Source organism: Myotis nattereri (assembly GCF_964212035.1).
Source record: "Myotis nattereri genome assembly, chromosome: X".
NCBI classification, from domain to species: domain Eukaryota; kingdom Metazoa; phylum Chordata; class Mammalia; order Chiroptera; family Vespertilionidae; genus Myotis; species Myotis nattereri.
Genome location: NC_138078.1, coordinates 91,841,891 through 91,856,937, shown reverse-complemented (window position 1 = coordinate 91,856,937; position 15,047 = coordinate 91,841,891). Strand labels below are relative to the sequence as shown.

At 44.2% G+C, this 15,047-nt stretch overlaps 1 protein-coding gene across 1 annotated transcript in view; it reads right to left on the bottom strand.

The window, feature by feature from the left end:
- The window catches only part of DRP2 (dystrophin related protein 2), a 45,356-nt gene that overhangs the window by 15,544 nt on the left and 14,765 nt on the right, over positions 1-15,047 (bottom strand). Inside the window, exons 4-13 of the mRNA XM_081080894.1 lie at positions 12,061-12,224; positions 10,154-10,310; positions 8,603-8,723; positions 6,293-6,561; positions 5,755-5,901; positions 4,965-5,043; positions 3,177-3,237; positions 2,802-2,863; positions 1,701-1,775; positions 55-256 (exon numbers count right to left, since the gene is read on the bottom strand). Coding sequence (XP_080937020.1) covers positions 55-256; positions 1,701-1,775; positions 2,802-2,863; positions 3,177-3,237; positions 4,965-5,043; positions 5,755-5,901; positions 6,293-6,561; positions 8,603-8,723; positions 10,154-10,310; positions 12,061-12,224 — 1,337 coding nt within the window. The remainder of the gene's footprint in view (positions 1-54; positions 257-1,700; positions 1,776-2,801; positions 2,864-3,176; positions 3,238-4,964; positions 5,044-5,754; positions 5,902-6,292; positions 6,562-8,602; positions 8,724-10,153; positions 10,311-12,060; positions 12,225-15,047) is intronic.

Here is a 15,047-nt window from a genome sequence, read left to right as displayed (position 1 = left end):
CCAGATGTCCCATTGAATTTCATCCTGAAGACTGCCAGGGTTTTCAGTGCTTACCTATCAAAAACATTGAGGAGCCAATTGAGGCTCATGTCCACACAGAGTGGCACGTTGACCAGGATGCCTCTTTCCTCCTCCAGCCGTTCATATAAAGCAGTCAGGCAGTGAATGACCTCCACCACATCCATCACATGCTCACTGGCCTGAAGATCATGCTCATTAAAGATCTCCAAAGCTGTGGTTAAAGTGACCAGGTCCACTGAGAAAGAAAGGAGAGGGGGAGAAAATATAGCCAAAAGAAGAACCCCAGGGTCTAGATAAGGAGATAAGGCAACCAGCTTCACCAAGTTTATCTCAGTTTCCAGACAAACCATTTGTGAGAATGACACAGCTTGCTCTTTACCAAGACACTCATTAGAAGGAAGGGGAAAACAGCAAAACTCTCCTAAATTAACCCAAAATGTTTCTATACCCATATGTTCTTTGACATCAGTTTCAAGATGGTATGATATGAATAAACTCATATTTAAAAATCCATTTTGTATGTTGTTGGATAAATCCATTTTAAATTTCTCTGTCTTTATACATATTTTATCTGTAAATAGATTTGTCCATAGATTTTGTCCTGAGAACCTAGTCACCAGTTATGAAGGCTCCAGTGTGCTTGGGTAAGGGTAACATACTTCAGGAGAACTTTATAATTACCCCCAATGTTGGAAGCAGCCTAGCCAGATGTGCCAGGAAGATTGAATAAACAGTTTTTCTGAGAAAGGCCAGAAAGCACATTATATCTGCAACCATGTTGTCCCCTAACCACTGGCATCTGCTTCAACAGATCTGCTACTACATTCAATCACCCCCAAATGACAAAAGAATACAAGCCCCACACTGGCCAGTGTGGCTCAATTGGTTGAGGATCATCCCATGGACTGAGAGGTCGCAGGTTTGAATCCTGGTCAGGGCACATGCCGAGTTGCTGGCTCAATCCCCAGTAGCAGGTGTGAAGGAGGAAGCTCATCAATTATTCTCTCTAGTACAGCGGTTCTCAACTTGTGGGTTGCAACCCCTTTGGTGGTCAAACGACCCTTTCACAGGGGTCACCTAAGACCATCCTGCATATCAGATATTTACATTACGATTCATAACAGTAGCAACATTACAGTTATGAAGTAGCAACGAAAATGATTTTATGGTTGGGTCACAACATGAGGAACTGTATTTAAAGGGCCAGAAGGTTGAGAACCACTGCTCTAGTATCTCTCTCTCTCTCTCTCTCTCTCTCTCTCTCTCTCTCTCTCCCTCTCCCCCCCCTCCTCTCCTTTCTTCTCCCCGCCCCCGCCATCTCTAAAACCAATAAAGCATATTTTTTAAAAAGAATACAAGCCCTCAGTGGTTCCAAACCATCATCTGGGATACTTCCTGCCATAAAACAATTGCTTGATTATCCACGTTGGACAGGGAAGAAGGGACAAGGAAGAGGATAGCTGTGGGTTAATTTGGAAACAAGTCTGGGACTTTGGGAGAAGAGAAGGGCCCTTGGAAGAGCAGGTGTCAACAGCCAGGATATCCCAGCCTTTGGAGAGTTCCCACCAAGTCAATCAACAACCCTGCCCAAGGTAGGATGAAAGTGGGAAACAGACCACAGATGAAGAAAGGAAGAAGCAGAGGGGGAAGGCCATAACGGAGTGTGATGGGAGACTTACAGCGTAGTGCCTTTTGAACTCTGCGTAGCTTCATGGCAGTGCGGTAAGCTGAGAACTTAATATTGTTCAGATCAGCTGCAGAGAATGAAAAGAGATCTACTCAGATCAGGGAAATGCAAATTAAAACCACAACAAGATACCATTACACACCCACCAGATTGGCAAAAGATAAAAGTCTGACAATAACAAGTGTTATCAAAGATGTGGATGAATAACTGCTGGTAGAAGTGTAAACTGAATACAATGTGGTATTAGCCAGTAAAATTGAACGTTCAGGTCTCCTACAACCCAGCCTGTTATATATCCAGATCAGTGATTTTCAAGTGTTTTTTGCCCAAGACACACAGTAAGAAATTCATTTTATATCATGATCCAATATATATACATTCATGTGAATATGTATAAATAACTGAACCAAACATTTCAGGAAATAATACCTTACTAGATTTTACAAAGTAAAAACATAAAATTAATATCAAATAAGACTCTTATTAAAGATTTGTAGCACTTTCTTTCATATTTCCTAGTTTGTTTCAATTTTTAAAATGCTTGTCATAACACTGAAACAATATTAAACCTGTAGTCTGAAAAACACACATATGTGTACCAGAAGACATTCACAAGAGCTCTTCAGCAGCACTGTTCTTATTAACTCTAAACTGTAAACAAGCCAAATGTCTATCAACAATAGACTAGATAAAGAAACTGTGGTGTATACAATGGGACACTCTAGCAGGTAAATAAATGAACTAAATTCACATACATCAACATGAATAAAATTTGCAGCCTAATGGTGAGTCTCTGTTAGTAGCAAAGGCAAGGCACATGAGAGTCACATTCATTACACCTGGGAATTGCCTTTCAAAACAGATCTGGTTTACGTCTACAAGCATAAGTTTTTAATGTGATAATAAAGTGGTCCAGGGTGAATGTAGAGCCTCCAGTTGAGGGAGGTGCAGAGGGGAAATGAAAGGAGGCTGCCGGAGAAAGGACAAGGCACTCACTTCCATCCCCACATGCTTGTTGAACGGGATTCCCTTCTGTTCTTATAAAACAAAGACAGCTGAATATCCACCCTATACAGGATCCCTGAATTCTTACCCAGGGTTTGGTATAACTCGGTCATCTTGGGATGGTCCCAGCATGTGGTCTGAGCCTGGTGGCTACAAACAAAAGCATCAATAGCACCAGGGGCCACACCACCCCTCACCCGCCTCACACATGTGCACACCACTCAGCGATAGGTTGGATGCAAGGAGCTGCAGGATCCAGGGTTGAACCCTGAAGATCCCAAAGCACAAGGGATCACCTTTACCCAGGTAGAATCTTGAGCTCTTGAGATGAGCAGGAGGAAAAATTGGACTGGATAAAGGAATTCAAACAGATAAGGAGTGACAGGGACAGGTAGAGAAAAAGACAGGTGAGGGAGGGGGTAGGCAGGTAACTGAGCTGCTTCTGATTCAGACAGTCACTCACTTGATATAGTAGGGAACTCTATTGGGTGAAATTGCTCTTTCCCAGGGAACCTGGACAGAGGCTGGTAAGGAAGAAGAGAAAGAGAAAGAAGCTGGTCACCAATGCTCTTCAGGCCCATAGAGACGCCCCTGCTCTGTCATCCTAAGGAGAGGTCAAGCCCCAAAGGGAATGCTTGACTCTCATTGCCAGATCTTAACAGGCCCTCAGAGTGGGGCAACTAATAAACACACTTCTCTCCTTGATCTTAGGGCAACGAAAGGAGAAGGTTGTCACTGATATCCTCATATGCCAAAGACATGGCAAGGGCATGAACTGGAATACTTCACTTTGGTTACCCTAAAAATCTTCTCCCCGACCAGACTGGCATTTCTATCCATTCAGCTACAGGCAGCTGGCGTGCTCCTATGGATATGAAGTGGAATCTACATTCCTCCTGGTGCTCAAACCCCTTCCCCAAGAAGGTCAAGGTACTCAGTCCTGTGGAACAATAGGGAATGGTACTGTCCATTTCTTTATGGTGAGGAACTCTTTAAAGGATGTCCCTCTCTGCTCCATGTCTTTATCTTCTGATGTTGCAGGAGAGGCTGTTACCTGACCAACCTTCTCATTGCTATTTCCCTGAGTACAAGAGCCCTCTGCAGGTATAACTACATACAAGTGATTGTAATAGCAATAGTTCTGACATTAACATTTATTGAGTTCCTACTATGTGCTAGATACTCTTCTAAATGCTTTGTGTACACATCTAATTTTCATATCTGTATTGTCACCATCTCCACCGCTACCACCCTGATCTGAGCCACTATAATCCCTCACCTGGATTATTCCAATATGCTTAAGAAGTCTCCCTGTTTCTATTCTCAGTCCCCAACACTCTGACTCTGTTGAAACATAAGTCAGATCATGTCATCCTTCTGCTCAAACTCCAAGGTTCTTCATTCCATTTAGAATAAAACCCCAAGTTCTTACCCTAATCTACAAGGCCCTCTGTACTCTGGCCTCTTGCCACCACTCTGACCTCCCACTCTCTCCCTTGCTCACTTCTACACCAGCTTCCTTGCTGACACTTAGGCATGCCCCTGTCTTAAGGTCCTGGCAGTTGCTGTTTCCTTTCCCTGGTATGCTCTTCCCTCAGACATCCACATGGTTCATTCCCTTACCTCCCTGAGGTTTCCACTTCATCGCCATACTCTCAGTGAGGCCTTTCCTGACCACTCTATTTAGAATTGCAATGCTTCCCCTGCTTTAAGTTCATCACTTCCTATTCATCCCTTAGCTGCTTCACTTTTTCCCATAGCACTTGTCACCAATTCGCCTCATATATGTTTTTACTTATTTGTTTATAGTCTGGCTTCCCTCACTAGAATTTAAGCTCTATAGGTCTAAAGACTTTCCTCTGTTTTATTCACTGATATAGTCTCAGTGCCTAGAAGAGTCCCTGGTCCATAGTAGGCTCTCAATGAATATTATTGAAAAATAAAGTCATTAATTCCCATAACCCTGTGAGCTAGGTAATATATTTACTTCCTTTTATATATGGGAAAACTGAGGTTCAGAAAGGTTAAACTATTTTTTTCAAGCTATTAAGTCAAGGAGCTGTGTCTCAGACCTAGGTCTCTCTGATTTGAGAGCTTATCCTTTTAAACACTATGCTACACTCCTTTATCCTTACTGTGCCTAGAATGTCAAGGTATACTGGGATCCCACTACGTCCCCAAAGGACAACAGTAGAATCTCCTGGAAGGTGGCTGAGGCTCTGCTAAGTAAAGTCCAGTTTGTCTCACGTACTGGAGAGGAAGTGCTGTGACCCAGGCCCGAAGTCCCTGTGGGCATCCTGCAGCTGCTTAAGCCTCTCGCCAACTGACACCTATGGAAACAACAGGTAGGAAGTGAGGGGATTCATTCCAGGTATTTAGTGTGGGATTTCCAGGTGCCTCTGAGAATCTTTGTGAACTCCCTCATAGACTGATTCTTCTCTGGTTCCAGCTCCTCCCACCATCACCCAACTGCTAGCTTTCCCACAGTATTCCCAAGGGTCAGAGATGAGCATCTCTAATTCCAGACCACAGTTACTCTTTTTTTGTTGTTTTGTTAATCCTTACAGGAGCATATTTTTTTCCATTGATTCTTAGAGAAAGTGTAAGCGGGAAGGGGAGAGACAGAGTGAGAGAGAAACATCAATGTGAGACACATCGATTGTTTGCCTCCTGCACACTCCCAACTGGGGCCAGGGATTGAGCCTGCAACCAAGGTATGTGCCCTTGACCAGAATCAAACCTGCGACCCTTCAGTCTGTGGGATGAAGCTCTAACCACTGAGCAAACAGCTAGGGTCACAGTCACTCTTTGTCCCTGTATACTCTAAGTATCCATATTAGACAGGTCCCTCTCAGATCCTCATTTCAAGTACTCCTTGTAGCTTAGAGGTTGAGAAGCCTGTTACCTAGCCCCAAATTACAATTTTTCTCCCATGTAGGTCCCATTTCAATGCACCTTCACTTCCTTTGGGTCTAGAGAAGTTCCTCCCAAGCCTAGTTATATTGAGGCTCTTCCCCATGGCTCACTCAAGAGTTCTCTACCTGCAGCTGTTTCCACCGGATGTTGATCTGCTCCAGGGCCCGGGAGTTCTCCATTGACAAGTGCACATCAGAAATGGCAAGTTGATGGGCCAGATCATTCACCAACTTCACTCCATCTTTCATGGGGGAGAATTCTTCTTTGAATAGCTGCGGAATCAAAGCCCAAGTCCCACAGTGGACAGATAGTGGGAAAGATAAACCATTAGTTATTCACCTCAACTCCTCCCTCTTCACTCCAAGATTTTGATCCAACAGAACAACCTAGGTGCTTCCCTATTAGGGTAACAGGACTAATATATAGGTGGCCACTGCCCTTATCCTCTTCCTTTCCTACTCTCAGAAAACATCAGAGAAAGAGAAGACAGTAGATGACAGAGGAGACTCCAGCAAAACCAGCCCCCAAATCCAGCACATAAATTGATAGGCTTGGTTGTAGTGCTGGTCAACAATGGCCTCTCAGGAGCAGAAACATTGTCAGTGTCTGGGAGGAGTGTCAGGTATCAGGGTGGATTGTAGCCAGGTGAGGGGGCCTTTATACCTTAAGAGCCTGAATGTGGTCAGGGAGTGAATCAATGAAGAGATCCCCAATGGGCTCCCAAGTGGCTCGGACTCCCTCAGCCTGAGTCAGAGTAGTACTTAATTCCTCCATTGCCCCTTGGATCTCCAACAGCTGCTCCAGAGTGCGCTCAATGTGGCGGTGCTGGTCCACACAGCGGGCTGTGAGCTTCTCCCATAGTTCACTGGCCACTGTCGCCTGCTTCCATACAAAGCGGCTAAGATTCTGGATCCGCTGTCTGGGAGAGGTATCTGCAAAGGCAGGCAGGAAGCCAGGTTAGGCCAACCAGTCAGGGGAAGCCCATGGAAAAACAGAGACAAAGACAGCCCTTTGTAAGATGTGCAAGCATGTGCACCCATGGGCATGCATTTGTACATGTATTTAAACAAATGCATTTTGCACAAACAAATCTGTAATCATTCAAATACAGATTTCCCCATGATTGTGCTCCTTTTGTACATTCAGGTTTTTAAAAAATTAAACTTTCTGCCCAGCCAGCATGGCTTAGTGGTTGAGCATTGATCTATGAACCAGGAGGTCACGGTTCAATTCCCGGTCAGGGCACATGCCCGGGTTGCAGGCTCGATCCCCGGTGTGGGGTGTGGAGGAGGCAACCAGTCAATGATTCTCTCTTATCATTGATGTTTCTATCTCTCTCTCCCTCTCCCTTTCTCTCTGAAATCAATTAAAATATATTTTTAAAAAATAAAAATTAAACTTTTTATTTTGAAATCATTATAGATTCACATACAGATGTAAGAAATAATACAGAGATCTCATGCACTCTTTACCCAGTTTACCCAAACAATAACATCTTGAAAAACCAATAGTACATTCTCACAACCAGGATATTAACATGGATGCAATCCACCAATTTTGTTTAGCATTCCCCAGTTTTAGTCGTGTGTGTGTGTGTGTGTGTGTGTGTGTGTGTGTGTTTAGATCTATGCGATTTGATCACATGTGTAGGCTCATGGATCCACTACCATAGTCAAGAGATAATGTTGTTTTCCATCTATTATATCATGAGGATTTCCTCATATTCTTTAAAAATGGGCATGGTAAATGAGTAAAATATTTTAAGAGGCACAGTGAGGCAAATCATCCAGAGTCCTATTTACATAACACTGAAGTGTGATTTTGCATTAGTGTCTGCTGCCCACTTCCATCCAAAGAAGGGATGCATTTCATGAAAGACCAACCCCAGAGAAGTTAGTGTAACATGCCCAACTTTTCCACCTAGGCTCCTAAACTGTAGGTTTCTTCTTCCTCCTTCAGACCTCCTCTCAGAAGTAGATTCATATCTCTAAACTCTAGGCCAGTGATGGCAAACCTACGACACGCGTGTCAGTGGTGACACGCGTGTCAGAGGTGACATGCGAACTCATTTTTTTGGTTGATTTTTCTTTGTTAAATGGTATTTAAATATATAAAATAAATATCAAAAATATAAATCTTTGTTTTACTACGGTTGCAAATATCAAAAAATTTCTATATGTGACACGGGACCAGAGTTAAGTTAGGGTTTTTCAAAATGCTGACACACCGAGTTCAAAAGGTTCGCCATCACCGCTAGGCCAACTGGAACTGTCCTGCTCTCTCTTGAGTTTGTCCTATCTAAAGCCCAATGGACAGTAAATTGAGAACTAACCTCCTACTGAGGGGCTCAAGGAAATTAGAGGGTCAATGGCATTGACAAAGGGCTCAACTAATGAAGGGTCCTTCCAGGCAACCACTCAGACCTAATCACCACAGATCCCAGTAGCCTTATATGGAGATGTAGAGTGGCCCACTCTATTGAGGAAAGGTGCCAGAAGTCACTAGGGTCAGTATCAAAAAGTCATACTCAAAATTCTTCTCAAGTGTCATCACCTAACTTTTTAGATTTTTAAAAGAACTTTTTACTTGCTGGTTGATTAGAGCATTACCACATGTCTCTTTCTATGTTGAAATAAAGTCATATATTTTAAAAAGACACTACTACTACTTGGATTGATGGAGTCAGCTCAATGCATTTGAGTCTTTTGTTTTTTCTTTTTCATGACTCATTAGAAGGCCACATGTGATGCTCCAGAGCCACATACAGCTTTGGGACAAATGTAGGTGTACCCTGCTTCAGGCTCTGTTCTCTTTGCTTTTTCTTGTAGTATGAATCTCTCCTCTCCAACTTTGGACTCCTAGGAGAAAGCTATCCTCCTAGGTAACAGCTGAGGAAATTAGTTTGGGGAGGGCAGGAAGGTGTTTAGTTGTTCATAGTTCAAGAAGAAGGGTGAAGAAAGGAAGACCACCCACCTTTGCTCTCCAAACGAGGCTCCTCTAATTCCTCAAATGGGTGCTGGGATAGGAAGGCCTGAGCTGACTCTAGCACGGAGTAGATATAGGGGCCCCGAGACTTCACATCTTCCATAAATGTCTGTAAAGTTTAGCAACACAGTCAACAGGGAAGGAAAGTCTTTCAATCAATCACTTTACATTCCATTCTACAATTGACAACCTTTCTTCTCAGTGTAACTTGATCCTGTGGCATTGTCATGTACCTTTGGCCTATCCAGACAAAAAGTCCTCCCTATAGGCAGAAGAAAGAATAACTGTGACACTGGAACATCTATGTAGTATGAAATGCGTCTCTTTGCCACAGAGTAGAGAGAATCGTGGGGACTTGGGGCTGGGAATTTGGGTTCTTTAGAAGACTGAGAAAGTTCCCTGTAAGGGGCTTAGATAAATCAAAACCAGAATGAGCAAGATTACATTGATTTTAATTAACTTTTTATTGAAGTATACATAGAGAAAAGTAAAAAAATCAAAAGTGCACATCTCAATGAATTTCCATTAAGTGATTCCATCTCTATAACTAGTACTGAGATCAAGAAACAGAACTCCACTAGCATCCCAGAAGAGCCCCTCATGGCCCTTTCTGGTCTCTATCTTATACTCCCCACCCCCCACCCCCCCACCCCCGTTGGGTAACCACTATTTTGTCTTGTTATTCCACCAATTAGTTTTTCCATTTTTGAACTTTATATAAAAGGAATCATACAGTATATCCTCTTTTTGTATCTTTTGTTTCAATCAACATACTGTCTTTAATATTCATCCATGTTGTGACACAAAATTATAGTTTATTTTCTTGTTGTGTTATATTCCATTTTGTACGTATTTTTAATTGTGATATAATTGACATATGATATTGTGTAAGTTTAAGGTATACAACATATTTATTTGATACATTTATATTGCAATATGTTGCATTAGCTAACATTAGATGGTAGCATTAGCTAACATCTGTCATGTCACAATTATCATTTTTTTCAGTGCATCTGTATATATTTTTAGAAATCTGTTGCTATTTTCTGATTATAAAGGTAATATATGTCACAGAAATCTTAGAAGTTTCAGAAAAGTATAAAAAAATCAAAAAGAACTCCAATTTCATAATCTAGAGTTGTTAACCATTATGGATATTTTGATATACTTCCTTCTTATGTTTTTATATGTTTGCATACATGTACTAACATCTATATATATTTTATATAATTGAGATCCACCTGTATATGTTTTTGTATCCTATGTTTTTCAATTTATGTTATATTAGGTTTATTTTCCACAGCACCACTAAAAATCATGCCATGATTTTAAGGGAGGCCAATATTTGACAGGAGAAAGAGAGAGGAAAGATTTGAGTTTCTCTGTGGAGTGCCATTCACAGGTCTTTAGGACCGCATGCAACTTCCTGTTACTTTAAGTATGTAAGCGGAGACTGGGTGTCCTTCTGACAGGGTACTGTAGAAGCAATCTCTTCACAACTGAGAGGCACACACCATGGCCTCCATAATTTGAACCTACCGCATGTGTCTCCTTTTCCTGTTGCACCAGGGCCACATCCCCTTGTAGGGGCAGCTGCGCTGACAATTCCTCATCCTTTTGGCTGAGCCAGTCAATAATCTCTTGGAGAGAGAGCTGAAGCTTTCCACTGTGGTCTGAGAAGGCCTCTAGGCGAGCACTGCACACAATGGGTAAGACCAATGATTTTCATCTTGTTTTTAAGTGGCAAAACATTTTCTCCCAAACAAACACTTATGTGGAACATTAATATATATATATATATATATATATATATATATATATATATATATATATACACAAAATACCGACTTCTGTGCATGGGCCACGAAGTTTCAATCGCACTGTACATGTGCGCCCGCACATGGTATTTTGTGGAAGAGCCACACTCAAGGGGCCAAAGAGCCGCATGTGGCTCGCAAGCTGCAGTTTGCCGACCACTGCCCTAGAGGAACTCAACTCATGCCAACTGCTCATACACAGAGGCTTTTTGGAGCCTGCTCTCTGAGCAGGGAAGGATGCAATAAGTGGGAAGGGCAAGTCAGGGGGTTGAGTGTAGGCACTCACATGTGCAAGGATGCATACAAATAAAAGAGGTCCAAGGGTCCCAAAGAATAATAGCAATATAGGCTAGAGGTATAATATATGGCATATTAAAAATGTGCACTGTATAATCATCTCTGTCAGCCTCTCCCCACAAATGAACCATGAGCTGAGGTCCAGGTGGTGGGAAGCTGGAGGCCAGCCTAGGCTGTGTGCAGTCATCGAGTCCATTTCCCTTAGCTGGCAACAATAATGATGCATTGCCTCCGTATTACCTGGGCCAAGCCCTTTCCCTAAATTTTTGTTTCCACTAATTCTCAGAGCAACTTTATAGGTAGGCACTACTATAGTATTGCCCAGAGAGGTTAAGTAATTTACTCAAGATCACATAGTTAAGTCACTAATAGAGTTTTAATTTGCATTTAGTTTTATCTGACTCCAGAGACTGCATTTTTTTTAATTTCTCCACACTGCCTCATCCCTACTAGAGCTTACCAGAAACTATAGGTTTGGGCTTTGATGATATAGTGTGGAGAAGAAAAGTGTGGGGTGGGGGATACAGTAGGGGTAGGGAAAAAAGGAACAACTGATATAGAAATTGCCTTCCAGCTCTTACTGAATTGTCCTCAGTTGCGGAGCACTAGGTGGGTTAATAACGAATGGATGGGAATAAAGCAGGGGTGGGGAACATCCGGCCTGAGGGCCATATAAGGCCCTCAAAATAATTTGGTCTGGCCCTGCCAAGGCATTAGGGGTGAGTTAATTAAATGTTTGACCAATATAGCAGGCTAATTTTTTAAGCTGATAATTTTGTATAGCCCACAAATAAATATTCAAATAGCCCTTGGCAGAAAAAAGGTTCCCTACTTCTGGAGAAGAGGGATGAAAGAATGGGAGAGAGAGCAGATGAGATCTACCAAGAGGGAGAACAGTTATGCAAAGAGGAGGAGGAGGAAATAATCATATCTTTCATTTATATATCAGTGCTTTTAAGTTTAGCAAGCATTTTCATATCTTAGTTGAATTCTCATGACAACACTGTGAGGTAGGTAGGACAGGTATTATTCCTTCACCCATTTTTTTCCTTAAAAAGAATCCAAACAAATGGAAGCTAAAATTCAGATAACTAAAACCACTTAGCCAAGGTGACACAGCTACTTAAACCTGAGGCTCAAATCCAAGTCTCCTGATTTCTGACCCAGGTTTTTCCTCCAGTGCCAGAGAAGGAAAGGGAGGAGGAGACAGTTAGGCTAATGAAAGGGTGAGGTACAGGCTGAGAGGAGAATGACAGGCTGCAGCAGTAAAAGGAGCCCAACACTACCCAAGCCAGGTTCCTACGGCCCCTATTTGTAGGGAGCAGGCCTTACCGGAGGTTGTGAGACTTCTTCTTGATTTCATTCCAACACAGATTCATGGCTGACGGTTCCAGGGGTCCAGAGGTACCAACAGACCCATTGAACAGCTTTGTGCTTAGGCAGAAAACCCCAGCACCATCTTGAGGAGGTACAGGGGAGATGGCAGCAGCTCTAACCTGGACAGAAATACAGACATCCTGTGATCCCTGGAGTGTGCCTCACCCTGGTCTGTAGGAAGACAAGGGTGGGACAGGTATGAACAAGGAAAAATAAGGGTTTGTTCCAGGGTATGTTTGGGGGTGAGATAAAGACTCGGTGGCTCTGTTCATTGCAAGGTCCACTCTTGTTATAGGTCAGTCACATATGGCCGCTGATTACTATAGTATTACTCTTATTATTGTAAATTCTGCCAGGACTACTGCCCAGGTGTGAACCTGAACGTCCTTGCATTAGGTAAAAGCTGCTCAGAATTTCCCCAAATGCTGGCAACCACAGAAATAGATGAGCTGTAACCTCCTACTTCAGGGTCCCATCCTTTACCCAACCTCTGGAAAAGAAAGCTCCGACCAGAGTGGGCAGCTAAGAGGACCAGCCATGGAGTCTGCCAAAATCTCGGGTACCCAAGCCCACAGCCCATCACTTGTCGCTCTTTGGGGTAATGTAGGGTTTGGATGAATGGGGTTATGCCAAATAGCCCTAAGAAGTTAGCTGCCTCCAACACAATGTCAAGACTGCTCAACAAGGGGGGCAGTAGGGGTGGAGGAAGGGGGAGTGTGGAGGAGGAAATCTCAGCTTAGCCTCTTCACCCAAGCCCCGGGAAACCTACTGCCTGCCTGTCCACCTGCTTGCCTTCTCTGGAAAGAATACAGTCCCATTTGTGGCTAAGATTGTCTAGGTTCCTTCCCCCCCAGACTTCTTTCCCACACAAGACTCTCCAGGCAATTTAGAAAACCAACCATACCATTAAAACCATAGCTTGCAGCCACATACTAATAGGGAACTGAGGGCGCAGCCAGGTTCTGGGGCAAAATTCTTAACTCAGTCACCCTGCATCCCAAAGAGCTGACACTACCTGTGCTGCAGGGACTCCGTTGCAGGATGGAGCAGCTCCATGATTATCCCTCAGCACGAATCCAGACCCAATGCCTGGTGAGCCACAGGCAGTCTTGACAGGCTCTGAGCAGGCTCCCGCAGAGAGGGCAGGCAGAGCTTCGCCAGGCCAGAGGTGGGAGCTGTCACCCTGTTTGTTTACTGACCCCCCAGGAATCTTGAGGGGGCGGCTATGTAAGGGCTTAGCCGGTGAATCAGAGCTTTGTCCCTAGGGAATTCCGGCTCACTCCCAACTGGGCCCGCCACACCGGGGCCAGGAGGGCCCACCCAAGCTGGCAAGGATGGCAGGAGTGGGACTGGGCATTCCATGGTGCTGAGGAGGGGCATGCAGAGAGTAGTGCCTGCCGACTTATTTTCATTTGCTGTGGAAGACACAAAGGATTCACTCTGTTTCCAGGCCCATCTCTCCCCTGAGGTGGAGGAAAGGATCAGACCACTTTGGTGACAAACCTCTCTGATAAGCAATTTCCCAAAGGTCTTCTAGGAGGATGGGCTTGGAAATAAGCCTTGTCTTTGACGAAGTAAGTGTCCTTAGAGTCAGTGAGGAATATGTGTGTCACAACTGGGGACAGAGCCGTGGGGTAGCAGGATCAGGTTGTTGGGCAGCAGAAGATTCATCTGAGCCCACTGTGAAAACATGGGGGTGCTCTGCCCTGCCTTTGGAATGCAGAGATGGGTAGGAGTAAAGTCATACCCCCCCCCCCCAGACATCCCACCGCACTCTAAGGCCAGAGGGAAATGGATGGTCTATGGACAGCCTTGAACCTCTGCAGGGGAAGGAAAGGGCAAAATGGCAGTGAGCAGCTCTATGTAGGGACCCAGTTCTAGAGAGTCTCTTGTGCCCTGCCTGTGCTGCCCTGGGCCACTGGCCTGACAGGCAGGGTCCCTTCTGTATGTGAATACCCTCCTTTTCCAGCAGACTTGCCTGGGGAAAGGTTAACATTCCCAAGCTGGACTCCCACCCCTCAGCACTAAGGGAAACACTTCATTTTTACCAAAAAGGGTTCTGTTCCCATCCTTATTTATCTCCCACAGAGTCTTCTGGGCTTTCCACAGTTCTACATTGTTTCCATGCTGAGGCCCACCTACAGGAATACTTGGAGCAGCTGCCTGACCCTTTCTGAGAGTCTGGGATGGATGGGGGATGGCAACTGATGGTAGGCTAAGCATGGAGAGTGGCTCTCCTTCCACGTCACAGCTTTGCTTATGCTGGGATAATTGGGCTCAATCCAGTCTTGCAGATTCTCCTGGACTTGGAATGCCCCAGAGTTAGAAATGGTCCCTTGTGACCCAGCCACAACCAACTTCTCCTGGTACTGTAGTAAGTGCCTACAATGAGCTGGCTCCACCCATGTTAGTCTTTCATTCCCTCTAGCCTTCTTCTTAGTCTCCTAACCCCCTACTTGGCTCCCTTACTATGTTCCTTCACCCTGTCCTCCCCTCCTAGTTCCCCCTTATACTAACAAGTCCATGTAGCAGAGACAGGCAAACTACAGGTAAATAATGAACAATAATTGTCTTCTTTCCCTATCAATGGCTTCCTACATCTGGCCAAGATATTTGCTTCTCAACCCCACTCCCCACAGGGCTCTTTCCTCATCTCTTGAAACTTTAAGACAAAGTCGGGGCCATCGGGAAGGAAGAGAAGTGACTGGACAATGGCAGAGGAGAAAAGGTGGTCTCACCATTGTCAATCATAAAATGAAGCCCTCAGGTCCCTGTGTCTAGGCTGTGAAGCTTGAAGGGGGTAGACAATGAAAGGGGCAAATCTTTTGAAAGGGCCCAGGCTTCTCGATCCCTTGATCCTATGAAAGTCCCACTCTGGGGAAGAGGTAGGTGCACTGAGGGACTCTAAGTTGACACTGACTTTGAGAACATGTTAGATGTAG